Below are 21948 nucleotides of genomic sequence, written 5' to 3' on the forward strand. Positions count from 1 at the left end.
TTCAACTCTTTTTGACCATGTCGTAACTCAGTCCATTAAGGCAGCGTCTGGGATGCTCTCCGACGCAGGTTCGAATCCTCGTCACGTCCCTTGTGGATTTGTTCATTTGGTGCATTACGCAATTGTGATTGGTGTGTGTAGTGTAGTGCAGTTTTGTGGAGTTTTCTGTGGTACCAGAACCAGTGTATAGGCAAGTTACTGTGGGAACCCCACAAACATTCATGACACTTTAGCACTGTTACAAGCGGACTAAAACTTGTACCTTGCTTGTATACGAGCTCCTGTCCACCAAGGAAATAATTCTCTTAAGATGCATTAAAAAGGTGCTTGGATATGTAACTCAACACTGATGTATAATTCTGATAAACTAACCTGAAGTTGCAGTTGGAGATTTTATATCCAGTAAATTGGCGATGAAGTTTCTCAAGTCGGCTATCTCTTCGGATACTTGAGCAGAAGGCTGGCCTGTCTGGGGACCACAGACTGGAGTGGATTTCATCAACTGTTCAACTGTGTTAGACCCGAGACCACTTTCTTCCGTACTCACCTGTGTCCACAAACAAATGCAACTTAAATAATATAAATAAAAAAAGTAAAAAAAAAAAATAAAATAAAGTACAGTGTCAAAGTTTAAGACGACTAGTATCAAATCATGACACTAAACTAACTTATTGTTACTTTGGTTTATTGGGGAAATAATTATGTTCACTAAAAATTGAGCTTAACGACCTGAACTCTTATTTTCATATTAACATTTCAAGCAATAGATTTCATAGATTTATTGTCTGTATAAAATTAGCTTTAAAACTTCATTAGAACATCAAAGTAACATGATTACTTTATTAAATTATGTTTCTTTGAGCCAATTTGATTCATATAACAGATGACCGTTTCACAAAACAATTTACTTCAAAGTGTTGAATGTAATATAATGGCCTTTCCTGCTGGGTTCAAAAGTGCCAGAAGAGCCATCAAAGCCACATTTTGCCCAGAGAAAACACAGTTTTATGCAGGCAAAGTCAAGCTGTCACAACTACGAGCAACCAAAGGCAACCTCAACACCAACAGATGGCGGTGGTGCAGCCGGGTAAAGGCCACCGGAGGCAGGGGAAAGATATGCTGACCGAGAGTCCCAAATAAGGACCAGCCAAGTCCAAACATATGACAGGACCAACTGGGAGTTTTGCCAGTTCACCAGGAACCCGAACCCGACTAGCTGCAAAGAACACGATAACTGGTCTCCTTATAAAGTTTGTTGAAAAGTTTGAATAATATTTGGGTTAATACATCCCCCCCCCCCCCCACGCACACGCACGCTCGCACACGCACGCACGCGCACACACACACACACGGGAAAGGGTGGTCGTTAAGACGAGATCTTTCAAAAGAAGATAGAGAGAAGCTGAAACTGAACCTCGCCGAGGCAAAACATTTAAATGAGAGCAGGAATGAAGAAGAAATAAATTCTTTTTTCTACAAAGTGATAGGGGTAGGCAAACCAGTAAAGTGGTACATAAAGGCAAACCAACAAAATCAATAGAGAGAGGGGGGAGTGAAGAATAAGGAGAGGGGGAACAAGTTCCTGAAGATTGCATTCACCAACATAGATGGAGTGAGATCGAAGATACTGGATTTAAGTGATGTAATACAGCTGCAGACACCAGACATTGTTGCACTCACGGAGACAAAACTTGAAGATGTAATTTTAAATGAGGTCATATTCCCAAGGGGCTACTCAATTTGGAGACGGGACAGAAAAATTAGGAAAGGCGGTGGCGTTGCTGTGCTGGTAAAAGAACACCTAAAGGTGAAGGAAATAATGACTGCCAATCCACAAGAAGTTGACATAATAGCACTAGAGATCTGCTATGAGGATGATAAACTAATGATGATAAATGCATATAGTCCACTGCCAAGCAGCACATGGTCAAAGGAGGAGCTAGATAGTAAACGTGAAGGTCTTATAACAATAATGAGAGAGATTATAGCGAGAGCGGATAACGATAGATCACGACTGTTGATAGTCGGTGACTTCAACTTGAAATCCATAGACTGGGAAGCATATGAAGCTAAAACAGAAGATTTTTGGACCTGTAAATTTGTAGACCTCATCCTGGAAACATTCTTGTATCAACATGTTAAACAAGCTACGAGGATGAGGGAAGGGGACGTTCCCTCCATGCTAGATTTGATATTTACCAGGAAGGAGGAAGAGATATTTGACATTCAGTACCTTCCTTCCTTGGGTAAAAGTGACCATGTCTTTTTGGGAATAAAGTATGCAATGCGTTATAAGCTGGAAGAAAATAAGGAGGTTGAAGCAGTTGAAAAACCAGACTTCAGGAGAGGACATTATGGTGACCTTAGAAATTTTTTTAGTGAGTATAATTGGACAGACTTTATGCTAGGCAAGGAAGTGAATGAGATGTATGGCAAGTTTTGTGAAATATATGATAAAGGCACAAAAAAATTTATACCAAAACAGAGATGCAGAACTAGGAAACAGGATTGGTTCAATAGAAATTGCGAGAGGGCTAGAGACCGAAAGACACAAAAATGGAATCAATACAGGAAGAGGCCGAACCCCCAAACATACCAGCGATACAAAGATGCGAGAAACAACTACACGGCAGTGAGGAGAGAGGCAGAAAGAAATTTTGAAAAAGGGATTGCGGACAAATGTAAAACAGAACCAGGTCTATTCTATAAATTCATAAACAACAAATTGCAGGTAAAGGATAATATTCAGAGGTTGAAAATGGGAAATAGATTCACGGAAGATGAAAAGGAAATGTGTGAAACACTAAACGAAAAGTTCCAAAGTGTGTTTGTACAAAATGAAATCTTTAGGGAACCAGATACAATAAGAATTCCAGAGAACAACATAGAACACATAGAGGTGTCTAGAGACGAAGTGGAAAAAATGCTCAAGGAGCTCGGTAAGAACAAAGCAGCTGGCCCAGATGGCGTTTCACCATGGGTTCTGAGAGAATGTGCATCTGAGCTCAGCATTCCACTTCACCTGATCTTTCAGGCATCCCTGTGTACAGGAATCGTAGCAGACGGGTGGAAACAGGCTAACATAGTTCCAATCTACAAAAGTGGCAGCAGGGAAGACCCCCTCAATTATAGACCTGTATCATTGACAAGTGTAATAGTGAAAGTATTGGAAAAAATAATCAAAACTAAATGGGTAGAACACCTAGAGAGAAATGATATAATATCAGACAGACAGTATGGTTTTCGATCTGGAAGATCCTGTGTATCGAATTTACTCAGTTTCTATGATCGAGCCACAGAGATATTACAGGAAAGAGATGGTTGGGTTGACTGCATCTATCTGGACCTAAAAAAGGCTTTCGACAGAGTTCCACATAAGAGGTTGTTCTGGAAACTGGAAAATATTGGAGGGGTGACAGGTAAGCTTCTATCATGGATGAAAAATTTTCTGACTGATAGAAAAATGAGGGCAGTAATCAGAGGCAATGTATCAGAATGGAGAAATGTCACAAGTGGAGTACCACAGGGTTCAGTTCTTGCACCAGTGATGTTTATTGTGTACATAAATGATCTACCAGTTGGTATACAGAATTATATGAACATGTTTGCTGATGATGCTAAGATAATAGGAAGGATAAGAAATTTAGATGACTGTCATGCCCTTCAAAAAGACCAGGACAAAATAAGTATATGGAGCACCACTTGGCAAATGGAATTTAATGTTAATAAATGTCATGCTTTGGAATGTGGAATAGGAGAACAGTGTCCCCACACAACCTATATATTATGTGAGAAATCTTTAAAGAATTCTGATAAAGAAAGAGATCTAGGAGTGGTTCTAGATAGAAAACTATCACCTGAGGACCACATAAAGAATATTGTGCAAGGAGCCTATGCTATGCTTTCTAACTTCAGAATTGCATTTAAATACATGGATGGCGATATACTAAAGAAATTGTTCATGACTTTTGTTAGGCCAAAGCTAGAATATGCAGCTGTTGTGTGGTGCCCATATCTTAAGAAGCACATCAACAAACTGGAAAAGGTGCAAAGACATGCTACTAAGTGGCTCCCAGAACTGAAGGGCAAGAGCTACGAGGAGAGGTTAGAAGCATTAAATATGCCAAAACTAGAAGACAGAAGAAAAAGAGGTGATATGATCACTACATACAAAATAGTTACAGGAATTGATAAAATTGACAGGGAAGACTTCCTGAGACCTGGAATTTCAAGAACAAGAGGTTATAGATTTAAACTAGCTAAACACAGATGCCGAAGAAATACAAGAAAATTCACCTTCGCAAATAGAGTGGTAGACGGTTGGAACAAGTTAAGTGAGAAGGTGGTGGAGGCCAAGACCGTCAGTAGTTTCAAAGCGTTATATGACAAAGAGTGCTGGGAAGACGGGACACCACGAGCGTAGCTCTCATCCTGTAACTACACTTAGGTAATTACACTTAGGTAATTACACTTAGGTAATTACACTTAGGTAATTACACACGCACGCACGCACGCACACACACACAAAGGAGATTTGCAAGAATTCTTGCCTTGTTTGACCAGTAATGTCCAGCTTATAAGCACAGGAGAACTACTGCCCAGACATATACTGTATTCCAAACAATTGTAAAAGCATTAACAAAACTTGCATAGATATACTAACTCACCTGGTCGACACTGCTCAGATGTGGCACCATCTCGTTATCCTCATCATTATCTTCATCATCATCTACTCTGTTGTTAGAGATAAACATCTGGCATTAGTGTTTTAAGAAGTGTACTGTTTGAGGAAGTGAAAGTATATATCAAGTGGAGAACCTGAGGGGAAAAGTTTTACATCATACTAATGTTCACCGCTACAGGAAAACAAAGGACGATACCGTAAGAAATATTTTCACGTAATGTAGTAACCATTTCATAACCACCCATCCTCCTTAATTAAATGATATTAACTATTTTGTCAAAAGTACCAAAAAGTAGTAATGGATCACCAAAAATTTCACTTTCTACAGTCAGTTTTATAGTTTGGGAAACCCAGCACTGAATGTAAAGACATCCCTCTTCTTGGAGGAGATCTGGTGCCTCCGTGAAGCTATCTTCCCAAGATTGCCGCATACTGAAAGATCACTCGAGTCGTGGAAGTTGTGTTTGGCCCACCAGGGATCAGATGCAAAACCTGGCCCCTTCACAGAGCAGCAGGGAGCAGGTGCCAATCTGTCACCCCAACCAGAAAAAGCCTCCACAAAGTCAGCACAGCTTTAGACAACTGAAGGGTTCACATGATAAGAAGCCTTGAAACTGCAACACGTCCTCAGGGTCCCATAGTATAATCAATTCACACGAAACAAGCAATTCATTCAAACTAGCTCAAAACACAAGAATTGATTACCACTACCAGGCAAACAAACCCTGGAGCATACTTGGAGAGTATGCTCCAGGGTTGATTATGCTCCGTAAAAGGATGACATGAAGCTTTGACTAGTATTTTTGTCTATATCCAAGATAAGAATAAGAAATAGCAGTGATGCAAGGACAGTACCCTGGAGTACTGTCTAGTAACCCAGGGTAGTCCCAAGTGCAGCTCTTCACTGCACTTTGGCCTGATCTTATTTGACTGACCATCACACACTGTATTCTGTTTGACAGTCAAATGCCCCACTTTATCCATTATGCCTACTGATCTCAGTCATCTCCCTACTGATCTGATTATTATCCATTATGATCTACTGATTTGTGTGTTATCCCCCCATGGTCACATCTGTTAAGTGCCCCTGCAAAATCTGTGCATTCAACTTCTGCATTTTGTTTTTCCTTTTAAAGCTTCTGTGATTTTGTCACAGTGATTGAGTGACTGTGATGGATAGGAACTTCTCGCTCTAAATCCATGTTGTCCTGGGTTGTGAAGTTAATTGTTTTCCATTAAACTGGAAATTTGATTCCTAATCATTCTTTCAAAATCTTTTATTGTATGTGTTGTGATCTATAATTTTTTGCCAAAGCTTTACTACCTCCCTTGTGCAGTGGAGCTATATCTGCTGATTTAAGTGCTGCTGGTATCTCCCCTGTATCCAGGCTCTTCCTCCACATTACACCGAGTGCTCGTGCTACTGGTACTTTACATTTCTTTATGAATATTGAATTCTACGAGTCAGGACTAAGGGCCAAAAGCATGGGCATGTCAATTTCTCTTTGAAAGTCTTCCAAGTTCATGTTAATATCAGTTATATTACCTGCAGCTTGGATGTCATTAATAAAGAAGCTGTGTGGATCTTCAACTTTCATGTTGTTTATTGGTGGGCTAAACACAAGTCTCATACTGCCCTTTTAGAATTTTACTAATCTCCGTTATCCTCTGTATACGAACCTTCAGTTGTAAGTAAAGGTCCAATACTGGAGGAGATTGTTATTTTGATTTTGCAAACAAGAAAAAAATTAGATTTTTTTTTTTTATCTTTTGTATAGTTGTGTGTTCCAATTCCATTTCCTCTCTCATATGATCGCTTCAGTGTCTGCTCTATTTCTTCGATCTCTGTTTAGATTTATTTTTCTTTGTTGTGAAAGTCTTGTTTGCTTAAGCATTTGTGATATTTTTTATCTATTGTTCTCTTTCTAGAGTGGTCCTCCTCCTGACCCTCTTCACAGTCACATGCTTCATAGTCGTCAAGAAGCCGAGCAAGGCACGATCTTCCTGCTTTAAATCAATGTTGGCCTGGGTTGTGGAGGTCATTCGTCACCATAAAACTCGAGATTTGACTCCTGATCACTCTCTCAAATACTTTTGTGTGTGACATTAGTGCAACCTACCTGTAATTCTTAGCCAATGCTTTGCTCCCTACCTTGTGTAGAAGGGCTATGTCTGCTGATTTAAGCACTTCTGGTATACTGTATCCCATGTCCAAGCTCCTCCTCCACACTATACCGACTGCCTGTGCTACTGGCACTTTGCATTTCTTTATAAATATTCAACTTCAAGAGTCTGGATCCGGGGCTGAATGCATGGGCATGTCAATTTCTCTTCAAAATCTGCAGCGTTCATGTTGATATCAACATTTTCAGGGGTTTGGATATCATGCATAAAGAAGCTGTCCAGATCCTCCATTTTCATGCTGTTTATTGGGGTGCTAAACATGCCCTCGTACTGCTTTTTTAGGATTTCACTAATTTCCTTGTCATCCTCTATGTAAGAACCTTCACTTATAAGACTAGGTCCAATACTGACAGTGGTCCTTAATTTGATTTTGCACATAAGAAATATTTTTGTTTTTTCTTTATCTCTTGTACTACTTTCTGTTCTAGTTGCCTTTCTTCAATCTGATATGATGATTTCAGTCTCTGCTCTATTTCTTCAATCTCCCTGTTTAAATTATTCCTCCTTTGCAGGGAGACGTGCCTGCTTAAGCATTTCCATTATTTTTTCCTTCTTTTGAAGTACCGTCTGAATTCCCTTTCTAGGTCTGGTTCTCTTTCTAGGTGTCTAGAATTTGTCTTTCTAGGATGTGGTGTGGAGGATCCACACCACACCTAGAACTAAAGACAATGAACGCCACATAGGAAAACACCAGCTCAACTGCTTCCGGCACTGGCTAGGAAGGAGCAGCCCCACAGATGGAGGCCCTTTTGTTCCAGCAGGAGAATTCAAAGGATAGGAAGCACTTGCCTCGAAAATCCAGAATCCAAAGAGTAAGGCAAAAGTGGAGCACTAAACACTGTAGCACCAGTCAAATGACTGACGGGGTACACCTGAGCTAGCCGTGAAATGACCAAACTGCTAGTCAAGCCTGGCCTCAGACCGGGCTTAGGGAGTAGAAGAACTCCCAGAAGCCCATCAAACGGGTATCTAGGCATTTGGTTTTGTTCATTTACTCTTGCCTTGCTGTTTTGTTTTGTTTTGTCTCACTCACCTTTCATTTGGCCATTTCCTTGGTTAGTGATCCTCTGCTATCAGCACCTCTGAAGGACTAGGTTTTGTCCTCTTGTCTGCAGTAGCTATTAAACACTTACAAGGATCTGGTGCAATATAACTGGTGTGAACCTATCCAGAACTGTTAGCAACAGGGAGCTAACTTGGAGCCTTCCCAGAAAAATCAAACTGAGCAACTAGCCATATCAGAGCAAACACTTGTACAATGTAGGAAACCATGCAAACATTTCTTATAAATTCTATGCCATGCAAATTGTAACACAGTATAAAATAAAATTTGTTATTCGTTTTGAATACACATTACATTTACCTCATCGATTTCTCTGCTACACTTATGTCCATCGAGGTGGAAGAGTCGTGAGCAATTGGCATCTCGTACGTGCTGTTCCACTCTGTCATTTCCATTGTTGCCAGGAACTCCCTAATTAACACAAAATCATACAACTTGCATCAGTAAACAAACAAAAATTAATAACTGGCAGTCATTATCATTACCCCATTCATGGGATGGCATCAGCCCAAAGGAAAAGAAAACAACAACCCATCCTCCTGTTTAGATAGTACTTTTTGTAGCTCTGGTTACCTTGTGATCATTTTGGGGCTCAATGTCCCCGCGGCCGATCCCCGACCAGGCCTCCTGGTTGCTGGACTGGTCAACCAGGATGTTGGTCGTGGCTGCTCACAGCCCGACGTATGAGTCACAGTCTGGTTGATCAGGTATCCTTAGGAGGTGTTTATCAAGTTCTCTCTTGAACACTGTGAGGGGTCGGCCAGTTATGCCCCTTATGTGTAGTGGAAGCGTGTCGAATAGTCTCGGGCCTCTGATGTTGATAGTTCAACATCAGTTTGAGTGAGTTTATTATTAGTGCATCATTAGTCCATTAGTGAGTTTGTACTATGTGTATCATAGTACAAATATTGCCATAAAAGGCAATCAGGTAGTAGAATCTGGTACTATTCACTTTATAGCCCGAAAAGAACAAAAACTCAAAAACAAATCTAGTATAGCACATGTACTACATTAGGCCTCAGATAGCACGCATTAGGCCTAGGAAGGTTAGGCAAGTTTAGGTTCTTTACAACACATACAAAACCTTTTCCAGTTTGTCCAAATTCAAATGGTAATGATTTCTACTTAACCATTACATCACATGTACTGCACCATGGTCCTCATTGTTACTCTAAGTGCTGTACTCTACTAATTAAACAGGAGGATGGGCTCAAGAGAAATGTAGAAAAGGGTGATTAGCAATAATACCATCCACACCAAAAGCATAGATCTTCCACATCATTAAGAATAGGAACCACTGTCCAAGTAAACATTCACAGCAACATCCAACTGCTTCACACATCTTTGTGTAGCAAGATGCCAGTGATTAGTCATCTTAAAATGTTTAAACATTGACTCAGTAGCCACAGACTCAAAGGGAGCAAGAGCTAAAACATTCTAATACTAGGGGATTTTTCCCTAGCATTATTAGCTAAAAAGTATTCTAATATAACTCCTAGTAATAAAGCTAAAAAACCAGGGTTGAATGTAATGAAATGCCATTTTCTGGGTGAGCTCCGGAAGCTCCCTGGAGCTATAGGATTGACATTAGCTATATTAGTCTGGGGCTTCAGTCATATGGCATTGTCATGCCTACTACGAACCACAAGCCAGAACCTGGTTCCCTCAGAGAGGTGAAGGCAGCAACGGCCTATGGAAACCCCACTGTTTTTGGAGGATTCCATGTCTGCATCGACCGAGGTTAGGCACCCAGAAAGGTAGGCACCCTAAAACAGACCCCAACTGTAGAAAAATTACAACCGAGACTGAAACAGGCTAAAAACTCCCCTTTAGAAGAACAAGGAAATGCACTTACCAGGGAGGAGAGAGGGAGGAGAGAGGGCAGAGAGAGCAAAGTGAAAGAAAAGATTGATTAGGTCTAGGAATATAGACTAACAAAAGGGGTCATCAAGACCTTGTTAGGTCACAAAACCCTGTGCCTGAAAAACATCCAAGGACAATTTGAAAGACATGATTGAGGTATTGTACAGTATATTTCAGAACCTCATTGGCAAGAGGGCTGACCTGGCTTGGACTGCAGGGTTGCTAGACATATTAATACAGCGGAGTACCTAAGAAATGTGACCCTAGGAATAGGGGGGGACCAAGGAAAGAGGACCAATCCACAAGACATCCATCGAAAGAGAATAAGAGGCACAAAGATAAGACGAATAACCACCACTGGACAATAATTGATGTGCCTCTGGACAAACTAACCAACAAGTCGACCCATTACGAGTTTCGACTGCTTTTTTACATGGTTTGAAAGGAGTTTGGCAGTTTATGGCTTTTTTTTTTTTTAATTCAGCAGTGGTCTGCATTACTTTGCCAACTTTCTGAATGTTTTCCCAGTGAGGCACCAGCATTTCACCTGCTCTCTGCACCTGTGTTGGGGAGATGGGACACCATGTTCTGGTCCCCAGAAGGCTAAACAACTCTGTGACTGATGTATACCCATAACTGTCTTATACCTGTCAATTATTCCTATGATAAACGTCCCCATGGCCCGATTTCAGACCTGGACTCTTGGTTGAAGGTCTGGTTAATCAGGCTATTTGATGTGGATCGATGCAGCCTGACAGACTCAACCCGGTTGATTTGGTATCCTTTGAAGCCATTTATCAAGTTCTCTCCTCTGGCCTAAGTAGTTGGAAGCAATCTCAGCGATAGCTTTAGGGAGCTACAAGGGGCTCCCCCAGAAACAGAGGACTACAGAAAGTTACAGGAGGACCTTGACAAACTCCAAGATTGGACAAATAGGATTAGATTCCAGGAGCAACTTAACTAAGATAATGAAAAAGGGAGAAAGGGGACCAGGAGGTATCCGCACCATAAGGGGAAGGCAACTACAGGAATTGGAATGAAAGTGGAAATGGATATAATTCCAACACTAACACCAGAGGCATACAAACAGGGCAACATCTGCAGCATACAGGATAGTGCCAAACATTACAATATCATTTAGAAACCTAAATCTGGACTCTTGCAAGACAATTTACACAACATTTGTTAGACTAATACTGGAATATGCAGCATCAGCATGGAAGCCATACTTTGTGAAGCATAAAACCAAAACTGGAAAAGTAGAGAGGTTCACAACAAGATTGGTGCCAGAGATAAGAGGGTCAAGCTATGAGGATAAGTTAATGAAACACTCATAACCCTAGAGGACAGAGAGCAGGAAACATGCTCACAACATACAAGATACCGAGGGGAACAGATAAATTGGAAAAGGGACAGCCTCCTTAAATTGAGAAAAAGTGGGATAAGTGGGCATGTTGTGTAAGGCACAAGATTGGAAGCCACTCTAGAATACAACTAACAAAACCCATTCTTACCCTTACAGTGAAAGCCAGAAATGTAAACGAGTCAAAGAAATGTAAGGAAATACTCGTAACTTGTATGGTGGAGTTTTTTCCTTCACAGGTGGGTACAAAAGCAGATGATTTCCGATTCCTGTTAGCAGGCCGAGAGCTCTACTTTTCTAACACTTCATGATAAGCCTTACCCTATTAGACTTTCCCGAGAAAAAACTAGTACGGTAAGGCTTACAACTTGCCAATCAGTCACCAACTTGGTATCCAATTACTACTGGGTGAACAGAGCAAACAGTCAAGGATTGACACCTAGTCAATCCTACATGGCATCAGGTAGGATTGAATATACAAATCCAGACTAAATTTCTCGCTAGGTGCAGGGGGAGTGTTACCACCGTGCCACCAGCTGGGCACAAGTAAGGTGTCAAGAGCCAATCTTTCAAGGTTAATGAGTAAAAATATAAATTATAAGAGTCTTAATTTCAGAGAAGGAAAAACTGAATGGAGATAAAATTGGTGCTTACTTGATGGTGTTGGTGTCAGCGAAGGAAACTCTCTTGAGTGACCGCCGCTGAAGTGTGTTACTCTGTATGCACTCGAGGGGCTTCCTGTCCGGGAGATCTTTCAATATCTGCCAATAAAGTGCTCTTTTTTATTTTAAAGTCATTTATGTGGTTGTCACTTTTTAATTAACAATGAAAAATTGAAACCTAATAAATCTTGCACACATCACAAGAATGAAAGGTAATACATGTACACAGAATAATCACACTAACGTGATATCATCGAGAAAATTCATAGGAGCCACGATGGGGAATCTAACTTATGCGGCGAGCGTTCCCACGCACACTAAACTAGGTTCATGGCCATGTTGTGGCCTAGTTGCCTAGAGTGTGGGGAAAACACCCACTGCATAGGTTCGAATCCTCATCATGGCTCCCACGGATTTTCTCAACGAAAGGTAATGTTAGGACAGGAAAGCTACGTCTACACACTGATGGATGACATAACATGTGAAGCAATAGAAAGAATGAGCCGAATAACAAGGGAAGTGAATGAGGCAGTAACTAGGCGAGGTACCCATGGTACTGCTCAGTGAAGCCAAAACGGTCTCTCAAAGTCATCATGTGGAAAAAGAGTATTAAACCCACTTGGAACTCTACTTATTCCATACAAGGAAAGAATGAGATCATTTTATAGTGTACAGTAGTATACATATTTCTGGGGGAGCCCCTTGTGGCTCCCTGAAGCTACTATCTCTTAAGAGTGTCATACTAGTAGGTCCCATCAGTCATGGGACCTACTATGGCCTACTGGGGACTGGTGCCAGAACGCAGTCCCTCAGAGGTGTAGGGAGTGGTATTGTTTATTAACTTGTTCATCTATGCCACCACCGGCAAAGGCACCCAGAAAGTCAACAAAACAAAAACTATTGCTGGCTTCAAACGAGACCAGCCTCAAGAACTCCCCAAACCACGTCGGCAAATGAAAAAAATTTCATGAAACTAGCACAAGCTGGTTCGCTCCTGACTTCACTTGTTCAGGAGGAGGGAGGCAGCCTTCTGTCATCCAGCCGCTTCTGATGCCGAGGAAAAGGTTTTTGTATCCCCCCTCCCTGTACGAGTTTGATTTGGGTGCGGCTCTCGCCAGAGTTTGATTCCATGTATTTTTGAACCCCCTTTGGGTCATCTATCCACAAGTTTCCTTCCTCTTTGGTCCCTGCGGAGGCACTGAGAGGCCCTTTTTACATACCTCCCACAAGACTGTGTACACCTCATTGATGAATGCAGCCTCTTTCGAGTCTGTCTTCTCCTTATTGGATACATTACGAGGGTCCGTAATCATCTTGGCTGGCAGACAATTCCTTTTTTTCGCTTGGGGCGGCTATTGTCATTACTGCACGCATTGGTGGCACGTGTCAATCGTGTTACAGGTGTTTCTGGGGGGGCAGGGGGACTTATCTGAGCCTCTCAATGACTGCCTGTTTGCAGACGAGGAGTCACAATAATGTGACAAATATGTTTACCAAACCACACACTAGAAATTGAAGGGACGACGACGTTTCGGTCCGTTCTGGATGATTCTAAAGTCGAATGTGTTTAGGGACAATCGACTGATGATTCAAGAACAATCTACTTGGAATGGTCCAGGACGGATCGAAACGTCGTCGTCCCTTCACTTTCTAGTGTGTGGCTTGGTCAACACTGCCTGTTTGCGCACGTACTTTTTTGATACCGGGGTTTTGTGCAGTTCTATGTCCAGGTCCTATGTTGGCTGCAACTGTGGCGGACAACCTTCATGCCCCTTTACGTTTGGGTCCTGTCGTGCACTTCATGGGCCTTCTTGAGCTGCAACGGATTGGTTCATGGAGGATGTTGAAGCATTCAACAAGGGGCCTCTTGCAGGTGGGGGGATGTCTTGCCCTCTGCTGTGGCAGTGTTGGCTGCTCTTCCCAAGCTGTATGACCCTATTCTGAAGGAATAAATAAATCGGGAGGTTTCGGTAGTTGTTCTACTCCTCAATTAGAAGAGTAGAAGAGCTTGGGACCAGGCTCGACTTGTGTTAACTTGGTCAAACCAGCTGATGTTGCAACCACTACAACCCGGTTGGTCCAGCACTTCTTGCAAGAACTTGTCTAAGTGCATCTTGAAGACATCCACCTTTGTTCAAGCAATATTTCTAATGCTTGCTGGGAGGGTGTTGAACAGCCATGGACCCCCTGAAGTTCAGATTGTGCCTATGGCACCTCTACGCCCCGCTGGTTATATTCTGCATTTCCTTCCGTACCTTTTGCTCCAGTATGTTGTTATTCTACTATGCAAATTTGGGACCTGGCCCTCCAGTATCTTCCACGAATGTATATATTTGATGCCTTTCTCGTCTCCGTTCTGGAGAGTACATTTTGAGAGCTTCGAGATGGGCCCAATAATTTAGAAGTTTTATCCTTTCTATGCGTGCCGTATAGGTTCTCTGTATTCCCTCCAATTTAGAGATCAATCCTGCTCTGAAAGGGAAAGCGAGTGCCAAGCAGTACTACAGACAAGAGAACACCAGTGGCCACATTCTTCGCCTCCTGACTTGGGTGTTGACAAGCTAGAGGCATTAATATGCCAAAGATAGAAGAAAAAGAAGCAATATAATCACTACATGGAAAATAACAGGATTGTACAAAATTGATGAGGAATTCTTTAAACTGGCAACTTCAAAAACAAGAGTTCATCAGTTCAAACAAAACATAGTTCCCCAAAAATATCAAAGTTCACTTTTGCAAAGAGGTTATCTTGAGGTTATCTCGAGATGATTTCGGGGCTTAGAGTCCCCGCGGCCTGGTCCTTGACCAGGCCTCCACCTTAAGGAAGCAGCCCGTGACAGCTGACTAACCCCCAGGTACCTATTTACTGCTAGGTAACAGGGGCATCAGGGTGAAAGAAACTCTGCCCATTGTTTCTTGCCGGCACCCGGGATCGAACCCGGGACCACAGGATCACTCGTCCAGCGTTCTGTCCGCTCAGCCACTGGCCCCCTGGTGGACAGTCACAGCAAGTGAAAAAGGCCGTGGATGTCATCACCATCAGTAGTTTCAAAGCATCAAATGACAAAGAATAATGGCAAGACAGAACACCATAAGCTTAGCTCCTATTTTGTAACTGCTCTTGAGTAATTACACACATTCACTCACTACAATCAGCAGCGTGGGAACAATTGTCTCAACTTACGGAGGATCGCCGACTGTTCCTGCGACTCGCTCCTTCCTCAAGTCTGAAATACAACACAGTATAAGCTTACAGGTTTATTGTACATTTTAATAAAATCCAATAAATTATTATATAATTATTACATAATATAAATATATATAACAGGGAACAGCCTCTGGTTGTTCATAGGGACCCCATAAGCCTTGAAGATGATAAGCAGCACCCGGGGGAGACTTGTCGAACTTCCACGTGCGCATATTGTCTTCTACCACCCCCTTATATATGTAAGTATTTTATTTAAACATTTTTTTAAACAAAGCTCTTATAGTCATATATGGAGAAAAACAGCAATAAGAGGGAAGTCTTACGGAAAACGACAAGGAGGCGTGTGAGGAACCAAAAAAAAAGATTTCAGGAGGTCTTTACAACAAAGCCAATGTGGAGACCATAGCTGGGTGATGAAAGGCCAGAGGAAACACTGGATGACATTGTAGTCACAGAGGAAGAGGTTAAAATAAACTCTTGAAGGAACTAGATGCAACAAAATCAATCGAGCCAAAGTTAATATCACCGTGGCTACTGAAGGAGATTGCGGAGAGTGACTTTCTCACACATGTGCGCACACACACACACACAGTCGAGAGGCGGGACCAAAGAGCCAGAGCTCAGCCCCCGCAAGCACAATTAGGCGAGTACACGCGCACACTGGGGTTTTAGTTAAACACTCGAAACACGAGGGAACTATCAAGGTAAAGCCCCAAGCCATTACTACTCTATAGCACTGGGAAGGGGCGAGGATATGGGTGTGGGATGGGACGGAGGGAAAGGAATGGTGCCCGACCACTTGTGGACCGTCGGGGTTTTGAACGCCGACCTGCATGAAGCGAGACCGTCACTCTACCGTCCACCCCAAGTGGACAGGAATTCCTCCAGAATTATGGAAGGCAGCAAATGTCACCCGAATATTCAAGACGGGACAGACAGACAGACAATTACAGACCAGCGTCACCGACACCTTGGATAGTGCTCCAGTAATCAGGTCGAGAATACTGGAGGATAACCTGACTGGCAGCAGGAAGGGAGAGAGGGAAGGTCATGCCCGACACATTTAGTAAGCAAAGAGGGGCCAGAAGGACCTGATTAATGAAGACAAATGAAAGAATCAAGAGATATTTGGGAGCGGACATGAGCGGACATAACGCCATCAGTAACACCAGTCTCACACACACACTCTCCCTCACCACACACTCGCCCAGTAGGTCACCGGGCTCATCACACACCACTAATGTCCTCCACACACCACTCATGTCCTCCACACACCCTCACGGCTCCACCTTCCCGCCATACTCACATATTTTCCTTGCCGTGGCTGGAGTCCGCCATGTTGCCGCCGCCGCCACACAACAACAACAACATTTGAACTTCAGCGGGGCTTGGTGACGTCACATCCCTCCGTGACGTCACGCCCCTCAGTGACGTAACAACCACACAACTATACTAATAATAATAATAATTATAATATCTTGTTTACAAGAAGGTACAGTGGGTTGTTGAGATTACATTAGAGTGATATTTTTACATTCTTGCAAAGCCACTAGCACGCAAAGCGATTCTTAATCTAACAGATAATTTTAAGTAGGTAATTGCTAGCAAAATTATAAATCATGCGTAAAATCTATATTTTACGCAATATAATACAAAAATACAGTGCGTATGATGCGGTCATAAACTGCAGATAGCCGACACAGCAAAGTGACTGCAATGATTGCTAACCAAACAAAGATTCTTAAAGATGCTACGCACGGTCCTTAGAACTACCAAAGCTACCCAAAGTCACCACAAGCTACCCAAAGTCACCACAAGCTACCCAAAGTCACCATAAACTACCCAAAGTCACCATAAACTACCCAAAGTCACCACAAGCTACCCAAAGTCACCATAAACTACCCAAAGTCACCATAAACTACCCAAAGTCACCATAAACTACCCAAAGTCACCATAAACTACCCAAAGTCACTATAAGCTACCCAAAGTCACTATAAGCTACCCAAAGTCACCACAAAGTCAAAGCTGATGATGTAAAAATTATGAGAAGAATCAAGACGGATGAAGATAGACAGAGACTACAGGATGACCTGGACAAACTGAAGGAATGGTCTAGAAAATGACTGTTAAAGTTCAACTCAGGAAAGTGTAAGGTAATGAAATTAGGCGAAGGGAGCAGGAGGCTGAACACAAGGTATCATCTGGGAGGTGAAATCCTGCAAGAGTCAAATAGAGAGAAAGATCTGAGGGTTGATATCACACCGAACCTGTCCCCAGAGGCCCACTTCAAAAGAATATCATCAGCGGCATATGCTAGACTGGCCAACATAAGAACTGCCTTTAGAAACTTGTGTAAGGAATCGTTCAGGACCCTGTATACCACTTATGTAAGACCAATCCTAGAGTATGCAGCTCCAGCCTGGAGTCCATACCTAGTTAAACACAAGATAAAGTTAGAGAAGATTCAGCGGTATGCCACCAGGCTTGTCCCGGAACTGAGAGGAATGAGCTACGAGGAAAGGCTAAAGGAGCTGAACCATACATCCCTGGAAAACAGAAGAGTAAGGGGAGACATGATAACCACCTACAAAGTTCTCAGGGGAATTGACAGGGTGGACAAAGACAAACTCTTCAGCACGGGTGGGACGTCACGAACAAGGGGACACAGGTGGAAACTTAGTACCCAGATGAGCCACAGAGACGTTAGAAAGAATTTTTTCAGTGTCAGAGTAGTTAATAAATGGAATGCATTAGGAAGTGATGTGGTGGAGGCTGACTCCATACACAGTTTCAAATGTAGATATGATAGAACCCAGTAGGCTCAGGAATCTGTACACCAGTTGATTGACAGTTGAGAGGCGGGACCAAAGAGCCAAAGCTCAACCCCCGCAAGCACAATTAGGTGAGTACAAGCTACCCAAAGTCACTATACGTTACCCAAAGTCACCATAAACTACCCAAAGTCACCATAAACTACCCAAAGTCACCATAAACTACCCAAAGTCACCATAAGCTACCCAAAGTCACCATAAGCTACCCAAAGTCACCATAAGCTACCCAAAGTCACCATAAGCTACCCAAAGTCACCATAAGCTACCCAAAGTCACCATAAACTACCCAAAGTCACCATAAACTACCCAAAGTCACCATAAGCTACCCAAAGTCACCATAAGCTACCCATAGTCACCATAAACTACCCAAAGTCACCATAAGCTACCCAAAGTCACCATAAGCTACCCAAAGTCACCATAAGCTACCCAAAGTCACCATAAGCTACCCAAAGTCACCATAAGCTACCCAACGTCACCATAAGCTACCCAAAGTCACCATAAGCTACCCAAAGTCACCATAAGCTACCCATAGTCACCATAAACTACCCAAAGTCACCATAAGCTACCCATAGTCACCATAAACTACCCAAAGTCACCATAAGCTACCCAAAGTCACCATAAGCTACCCAAAGTCACCATAAGCTACCCAAAGTCACCATAAGCTACCCAAAGTCACCATAAGCTACCCAAAGTCACCATAAACTACCCAAAGTCACCATAAACTACCCAAAGTCACCATAAGCTACCCAAAGTCACCATAAGCTACCCAAAGTCACCATAAGCTACCCAAAGTCACCATAAGCTACCCAACGTCACCATAAGCTACCCAAAGTCCCCATAAGCAACACAAAGTCACCATAAACTACCCAAAGTCACCATAAGCTACCCAAAGTCACCATAAGCTACCCAAAGTCACCACAAGCTACCCAAAGTCACCATAAGCTACCTAAAGTCACCATAAGCTACCCAAAGTCACTATATGCTACCCAAAGTCACCATAAACTACCCAAAGTCACCATAAACTACCCAAAGTCACTATATGCTACCCAAAGTCACCATAAGCTACCCAAAGTCACCACAAGCTACCCAAAGTCACCATAAGCTACCTAAAGTCACCATAAGCTACCTAAAGTCACCATAAACTACCTAAAGTCACCATAAGCTACCCAAAGTCACTATATGCTACCCAAAGTCACCATAAACTACCCAAAGTCACCATAAGCTACCCAAAGTCACCATAAGCGCCACCTATAGCTCTGCTGTTCAACAAATCCCTTGAGTGTCATACCTTCCCTGATATCCTTAAAAACGCAAGAGTAACGCCAGTTCATAAAGGAGGTAATCCGGCAGACATAAACAACTACAGACCAATATCGAACCTACCCATACTATCAAAAATATTTGAAAAAATTATCTACAAACAGCTCTACTCCTATCTCGTAAAATTCGACATTCTTAGCCCCTGTCAGTTTGGCTTCCGCTCCCAAAAGAGTACCAACGATGCAATGCCCTCTGTTGTCAACCCATGTATGTTTTTTTTTTTCAAATCAACGCTGTTTGAATGTAATTTTCTGTAATAATTTGTAATTGTATTTGTGCTGCTTTTTCAACAATGTTCCCCCTCTTTTACCCCTATTTTTATTTGTACTCAACACATTTTATTCTTTTTACCCATTAGTTTTAAGCTTTAGTCATTAATGTTTTTCCTGCCCGAAACGCTTTGCGTGATAGTGGCTTTAGGCATTGTATGTACTAGCTCTATCTATAAAGCCAACAAACTTTGTAAAATCTCTTTATGTATGTACCTTACCTAAATAAAAATTATTATTATTATTATTATTATTATTATTATTATTATTATTATTATTATTATTAGTCTCCTTGATATAATTTACTCAGCCCTTGACAAAGGTGAGTTTCCAATTGGACTCTTCATTGACCTGAGAAAGGCCTTTGATACTGTTAATCACGATTGCCTCTTATGTAAACTCCTTCATTATGGAATCCGAGGCCATGCACTGGACTATATCCAATCCTATCTTAGTAATAGACACCAATGTGTAGCCATCAATAATATAACCTCTCCCACTCTACCAATAACCGTTGGAGTGCCACAGGGCAGCATCTTTGGACCTCTTCTATTTCTTACATACATCAATGATCTGCCTAATGTCTCTAACATTCTGAAACCTATTTTGTTTGCTGATGATACTACCCTCATTTACTCCAACCCCAACCCACATACACTAAATGGTGTTGTTAATAATGAACTAAAAAAAGTCCACTTATGGATGTCAACCAACAAACTAACACTTAACATAGAAAAGACCTACTACATCTTATTTGGAAGCAAATCTACAAATGCAATTCAGCTTCAGATAGACAATGTAAACATTAGCAATAAAAATGATGGAAAGTTTCTTGGCATATTCCTAGACAAGAGCACCCACATACAACACATAACTAAGAAAGTCTCTAAAACAGTTGGTATACTCTCCAAAATCAGATATTATGTTCCTAACTCTGCTCTCATCTCTCTATATTATGCACTAATCTATCCCTATCTCAACTATGGTATCTGTGCATGGGGTTCAACCACTGCAAACCACCTCAAGTCCATCATCACCCAGCAAAAATCTGCTATCAGAATAATATCAAATTCTGCTTTCAGACAACACACAGCCCCCTTGTTTAACTCCCTAAATATGCTAAACATAATCTCACTCCACAAATTCTCTTGTGTCAACTACATTTACAAAACCCTGTTCTTAAATGCAAATCCTTGTCTGAAACTCTTCTTGGACAGATGTAATAGGACCCATTATCACCACACCAGAAATAAATATCTCTTCGATATCTCCAGAGTTAAACTTAATCTGTGTAAACACTCTATGCAAATAAAGGGACCCAGTTTATGGAACTCACTCCCTACTGAATTGAAAAGCTGTCCAACTTTTACGTCATTCAAAATCAATACTAAAAAGTACCTAATTTCATCTTCATAGTTTTTCACTTTTTGCCTTAAAATTGCACTGTATCTATTGCTACCCAATCTCCCAACCTTTATGTTCCCAATTTGAACATCTTCACCATTGTGATCATTGCTGTCTTCTTATATGTGCTGCCAATCTGTTGTATGGTGTTTATAAATCTTGTTTATCTGTATCTTTTGCTACCCAGTCTCCCAATCTTTATGTACCCATTCTGAACATCTTTACCATTGTGATCATTGCTGTCTTATATGTGCTGTCAATCTGCTGTATGGTGTCTATTAATCTTGTTTAAATTACTAATCAAGCTGTCAATGTAATCAATCAGAGCTTTAATATAACAATGTGCTTTAATATACTTACTTATCTCTCTCATCTCATTTTTCTCTTGTAATGTATCTTTCATTTATCAATTCTGATTGAAATTACCTACTTAAAATTATCTGCTAGATTAAGGACCTGCCCGAAACGCTGCGCGTACTAGTGGCTTTACAAGAATGTAAATACTGTACTACCCAATGTATTCTCACAAACCCAATGTACCTTCTTGTATATATATAAATAAAATAAAATAAAATAAGCTACCCAAAGTCACTATACGCTACCCAAAGTCACCATAAACTACTCAAAGTCACCATAAACTACCCAAAGTCACCATAAGCTACCTAAAGTCACCATAAGCTACCTAAAGTCACCATAAACTACCCAAAGTCACCATAAGCTACACAAAGTCACTATATGCTACCCAAAGTCACCATAAACTACCCAAAGTCACCATAAGCTACCCAAAGTCACCATAAACTACCCAAAGTCACCATAAGCTACCCAAAGTCACCATAAACTACCCAAAGTCACCATAAGATACCCAAAGTCACCATAAGCTACCCAAAGTCACTATACGCTACCCAAAGTCACCATAAACTACCCAAAGTCCCCATAAGCTACCCAAAGTCACCATAAGCTATCCAAAGTCACCACAAGCTACCCAAAGTCACCATAAGCTACCTAAAGTCACCATAAACTACCCAAAGTCACCATAAGCTACCCAAAGTCACTATAAGCTACCCAAAGTCACCATAAGCTACCCAAAGTCACCATAA

At 41.6% G+C, this 21948-nt stretch overlaps 1 protein-coding gene across 1 annotated transcript in view; it reads right to left on the bottom strand.

Moving 5' to 3' along the window:
* Nucleotides 1-16446, bottom strand: part of LOC123764826 (serine-rich adhesin for platelets) — a 41037-nt gene extending 24591 nt beyond the window's left edge. Inside the window, exons 1-6 of the mRNA XM_045753015.2 lie at nt 16334-16446; nt 15004-15046; nt 11812-11918; nt 8232-8342; nt 4668-4734; nt 373-547 (exon numbers count right to left, since the gene is read on the bottom strand). Coding sequence (XP_045608971.2) covers nt 373-547; nt 4668-4734; nt 8232-8342; nt 11812-11918; nt 15004-15046; nt 16334-16398 — 568 coding nt within the window. The 5' untranslated portion in view covers nt 16399-16446. The remainder of the gene's footprint in view (nt 1-372; nt 548-4667; nt 4735-8231; nt 8343-11811; nt 11919-15003; nt 15047-16333) is intronic.
* Nucleotides 16447-21948: the final 5502 nt, after the last annotated feature.

This window comes from Procambarus clarkii, chromosome 48 (genome assembly GCF_040958095.1).
Source record: "Procambarus clarkii isolate CNS0578487 chromosome 48, FALCON_Pclarkii_2.0, whole genome shotgun sequence".
NCBI classification, from domain to species: domain Eukaryota; kingdom Metazoa; phylum Arthropoda; class Malacostraca; order Decapoda; family Cambaridae; genus Procambarus; species Procambarus clarkii.